At 36.9% G+C, this 5,367-nt stretch overlaps 1 protein-coding gene across 1 annotated transcript; it reads left to right on the top strand.

Moving 5' to 3' along the window:
• Positions 1-125: 125 nt before the first annotated feature.
• LOC103809003 (GTPase-activating Rap/Ran-GAP domain-like protein 3) lies at positions 126-4,168 on the top strand (the record flags this gene model as incomplete). The annotated part of the gene is made up of 6 exons (XM_009081815.1): positions 126-233; positions 670-788; positions 1,233-1,365; positions 2,393-2,602; positions 2,906-3,017; positions 3,708-4,168. Coding segments are annotated over 6 exons (839 nt in total), but the record flags the coding sequence as incomplete, so codon positions are not given.
• Between the last annotated feature and the right edge of the window lie 1,199 nt (positions 4,169-5,367).

Here is a 5,367-nt window from a genome sequence, read left to right as displayed (position 1 = left end):
CCAACCTGGTTGATTCTATGATTATGTATATAATGTCCACATTTCTGCAAAATCTGCCTATAAAGTTGATGTTTGTCACTTACAGTATAAGGTGATTGATGCTGCTTTTTTCTATTTTGTTGCAGATGTTTGCCAATACAAAAAGGTATATCCTTTCAGTGGAGGTTCTCCGCTGATCCAGCCGTCATCTTACGACTTTCACTTCAGCTGGAATCAAGTTCCTTATGCTGTTGGTAAGAAAACATCTCTTTTTACCAGTTGGTTGGTTTTTTCATTACATTTTGGCCTGTACTTGGCTCTTAGTGGAATTAGTGTTCTAGGAATAGGTGTGTTACATTCATGATGCCACTTGAGCTAAGTTTCTGCATATGATATTTTAGAAAGTGGAGCCTTGGTGCCAAGTTCTTCCTTTGATGAACTGTTTTTTCCCTTTTTTTTTTTTTTATTTTTTTTATTTTCCATTCACTTTTCCATTCTGCCAGGCATAGAAAGTGAAGTTTTCTTCAGGCTTGATGTAGCTCAATGTCCATCAGTATGTTAAACAACCCTTTTCATAGGAAAGAGAGATGCCAGGAGAGGTCAGGTACTCCAGAATACTGTTCATAGCGCATCCAAAAAACTGTTACATTAACGATTTTTCCTTGCCAAATAACTTTTCTTCCATTGCAGTCTGTGCTTTCCCATATATCCTTGCCTTCACTGCTGATTCCATTGAGATCCGATTAGTGGTGAATGGGAACTTAGTCCACACAGCAGTTGTGCCTGAGCTTCAACTTGTAGCATCAAGGGTAAGACACAGAAAAATCATGTTTGACTGTTTCTGTGATATGTTGGGACCTAATTCACATAAATAAAAAGTTGCTGCAGCTAAAAAACAAACCAAAACTGAAATATGTGCTATTTGTTCTGTTATAACCAATCTGTGGCAACTGTTCATCTGTCTGCTTTTCGTTTATATCAAGTACAAAGGGAATAAGAATTGATCATGCTGTCCTTTATTGGTTGCAGTAATACAGTTCTAAGATATTTGACTGTGGGGCAAATGCTATCCTCAGCATCACAGATGTTCCCTCCATTTACAGTGATAACCTTTCCATGACTGCCCCTTGTTGACTTAGCAGCAGTACAGCAATAGTAGCAGTAGAACATAGTGGATAATACATCTGAGCTCTTACTCAGGAGATAGTTAATAAAGTCTCAGTGTACTAATGACGAGTTATTTGTCATTTCAGTCAGATATTTATTTTAAAGCTACTGCTGCAGTAAGTGGATCATCTGACAGCAGCTCTAAAGAAATGAGTTCCAGGAGTTCTCAAACACCGATGGTTTATGAAAAGCCAGAATGTCCTCTTTCTTCTCTAGAAGGTAACAATGGCAGCTCGAATAATGATCTCTGATCATTCCAACAGCTATCACATCTCAGTGCAGCTGATCTCTAGTAAAGATTGTGATTTTTGAGAGTCTGGAAGATAGAGATACTTAGTGCCTGGCTGAGCTTTTGCCCTGTGGTATCTTTTTTTAATACATGGTAGCACTGTTCTGGAGAAATCATTTCTGTAGGAAGGGAGGAATTAAGCTTCAGTAGGTTGATGAATTTTTGGCAGCATGGCCATGACTAATAATGCAAAAAGAGGCATAAAATAGTGGGAAAACTTGAGAATTCATGTACACCATTCTGTTCTACTGGATGTTAAAGCTCTTTTGTGAACCAAAATAAGAAGTTCTAGCCTTGAAAAAGTTTGCACAGTCAATTTAGTGTACCATGATCTGTGAACAATCAGTCTATAGTGTAGCAATAGTGGAGAAACAAGGAAACATCAGCTTACTAATGCAAGATGCATGTGTACCTTCCTTCCTTAAATCTGCTGCTGCACTGGTAGTAGAAAGGCAAAGGAGCAGGTCATCACAAGTGTAATTTTTTAAAGGCAGTACTATTTGATGGTAAGCTTGGGGTTTTGGTTTGGGTTTCTTTCTAGGAATTAGGAAAATGCAGTATTTTATGTTACCAAAGAGGAAGAGCCATAATTTAGACCACTTGGGATCCAGGCTCCAATATACATGGGAGAATATTGCAGAGAGTGCAGAGTCATGATGTAACAGTCAGAGTACCAGCCTCAAGTCATACAAATTTCCTTCCTGGTTCCACTGCTGACTTACCATGTCACCAAGAGTCAATCTTCTTTTTCTCTCGAAGTCAAATTGCTTGTATTTATTCCTCTTCCTAGCTTATTTATATTGAAAGATCTCCTGAGCACAAAAGATCTTTGTCATTTGGGCTAAAAAGTGCTCAGCACAACAAGTATAACTTTTCTTTATAACTTTTCGTTTGGAAAGTATTAAGAACTGATTCTGTTGTGAAATTGTAATATTCTTTTTTCTTTTTGTGTTTCAGGTGAAGTTCCATGCAAAAACCTGTACAAAATTCCTCTCAGCAGTCTGGTTGGGCGAAGCATTGAACGACCTCTGAAGTCACCTTTGGCTCCCAAGGTCGTCAGTACTACAACATCCAGTGGCATTGCCTCTCTTCCAGTTACACACTCACTATCCTTATCTCGTATGGAAATTAAAGAAATTGCAAGCAGAACACGCAAAGAATTGCTGGGTAAATTCTCGTTGTTCTTCAGTGTACATATCAATTGCCAAGTATATACTTTGTAATTTTTGGACCATCACAGTTAGACTTGTAACACACAGCTAGTATTCATAAACTACTAAAATAAAAAAACCCACAAAACTGCAAGAAAACATTATTTGCTAATAGTATAGCCAATGTCTGATCACGTGTGACTATACTCTAAGCCAAGCAGAAATAGTTAATAATGGAAACCAGTAAGAGATACCTTAGCATTTTCATGAAGGCTTTATTTTATGTTGAGAGTATTAAGTCTTTTATTCCTTTATTGAGGCCTCTTGGATGAGCCTATACCCAAGACAGAAAGTGCACAGAAGCAAAAAAAGGTTCCTCGAAGACAGTCAGATCCCAAACAGGGAGCAGTAAGATCAACAAGTAGTGACAGGTAAATATACTGGCTTTAGAAAAGACCCTAAGTTAGACTCTAAATATTTTCAGAATTGATTGTTCATGTTTATCTCAGTTGGCATGGGGCTGACTGAGACCTTTGTACACTCATGTGTGTTTCATGTGAATGTGTTCGTTAGAGTATCTGAATATTATAAGTACTGAAATGATCATACATTTTGCTAAAGACACATTAATGAACAAAGCAAGACTAAATGGGGTTTTGTGGGGGCCTGCAGCAGTTAAGCCTGTAATTAAGATTTGGACTACTGCATATGCACTGTCTTACTGTTTTCTTCTATGCTCTCATGTTGCTATTTCCAAAATAAATTTTGTGAAGAAACATCATAGCATTTGTCTGTTTGGCTCTGACCCCACTGCCATTCTCTTGTTTTCACTGGTTTTTTTAACCTATGTTTTTGTAGAGTACTGGCAGAGTTCAGCCAAGATACAGGAGACTAACAAAACAAACAAAAAACTCTGCTGCACTGTAACACCATGTTTGATTTATTTCCCTGTTTTGAAATTATTTGGGCTTCACTAATACTGTCTTAATTATTCACAATAGAGTAAAACAGGAGGAAACTCAGTTTTAATGGTCTGTCTCCATCTTTAGTAAAAGTACCTATTGTTCCTTCTTGCCCTGATTTGTGTATTTTTTTAGTAACTTTTGTCTTCCTCTTTGCAGGATAATCTCAAGCTCTTTTGAAAGCTATTCTGAAAGACGTCATCTTTCCACTAGTTCAGATCCTGATACTTTACCAAACAGGGAAGAGAGCTCACCATCTAGCTGTCCATTTCAGCTGATTTCTTTGTATGATGAAGACATCATTGACTTGAAATGAAGACAGTCATAAAACCTATCTTCCTTACACATTTTCTTACAATTCTGTGAGCTCTGTGGGAATGTCACAAACCCAGCTTCTGGTGGTAAAATGTGGCTGAAAGTATTGGTGATAAACCTTTATAAAACCCATGTTGTTCTGGCTAGCACAGCCTGATTTGGTGATGCTTATATCTTTGACATAGGTATGTTTTCTCCATTAATGAACCATTACTTTTCGTGGCATTCTAACAGTAGGTAATCAGTGAGAGATTTAGGCTGAAACTGAAGTAAACAAAAAGTATTGTCCTGAGCTTCTTATAGTTTGAAGTAGCTGAATGACATGCAGCAAAGTTAATTGCTGTTACTGCTATCATGAGTTGTTTAACAACAATGTATGTCATGTGGGAAGAGGAATTTTATAACATAAATCACTCCTTTTGGTTCTTCAGTCTAAAAAAACCAAACAAAACAACAATAGCAAAAAAACCTAAACAAACAAACAAAACCAAAACCAAACTTGCAGCCAAGGTCATTTCATACAGTGCAGTCAGTCCTTGAAGTGATGCAACTGTGGTATGTTCACTTTCTTTGCTCTGGCCTGACCATGCACATTGTTTAGAGAAACTTGAAAACTTTTGGCTTTAAGAGTCCTTGAGCAGAGAAACTTTTTATAGAAAACACAAACTTCCAAAATATTTCTTAAGAATTAGAAGTAAAACATCCCTAAAAAACCCAGAAACTAACAAAAAAACCCCAAAACTCCAATCCATATACTGGAAAGCTCTTATTATAGTGCATCAGCAGATTTTGCCATTACAGGCAGAAGAGCCACCACCTGATTTTCTTTGACTACATAAAGAAAGATTCATATGCAGGAATCAGCATTAGCTGTTGTTTGCACTTGCACCAATAATGTGTCATTATTATAGATAGTCGTATTTTCTAATGGGATGCAGACTGAAGTTTCACTGCTGATAAGCTAGATTTCTATGATGAAATAGTCACCTTGGATCTTTTGTTACGTTGAAGGACAGGGTTTTATATTCAAAGCTTGATTTTTATTTTTTTAACCCTTTCCTCTAGAACCATTTTGCAAGGGTTTTGTTTGGTTTGGGTGTTTTTCATGAAAGTGTGATGCTTCCAGCCTTATTATATATGAAGATTTTAGCTTTTATTAGCAAGTGTTTCTTACTCTATACATATCCTTCTGTACCTTTGATTTTGTTCATAATACCATTCATATGTCATGATTTCACTTTCTTTTCAAGCATTGTCATCTGGAGATGTGTGCCTTTGCTGCCATCTGTTTGAATGTAAAACTGGTTTTGCAAAGTACTTTTTCTTCCAGTTTAGTGTATATAATGGCTTAATTGCTCCACTTAAGAAAATACAAAAGAGGCCTTATCTGGAAGCATCATTTTTTACTCTCAACAGGAGTGGCTAATCAAGGGAAGAAGCAATATTTTCAATGGTAATTACTCTAGAGACGGCTGTTATTACTTCAGTGGGTTTTACATGTGTG

This window comes from Acanthisitta chloris, unplaced genomic scaffold (genome assembly GCF_000695815.1).
Source record: "Acanthisitta chloris isolate BGI_N310 unplaced genomic scaffold, ASM69581v1 scaffold42359, whole genome shotgun sequence".
In the NCBI taxonomy this organism is placed as follows: Eukaryota; Metazoa; Chordata; class Aves; order Passeriformes; family Acanthisittidae; genus Acanthisitta; species Acanthisitta chloris.
Note: the sequence above shows the minus strand (reverse complement) of the source record. Positions and strands in the feature narration are given on the sequence as shown.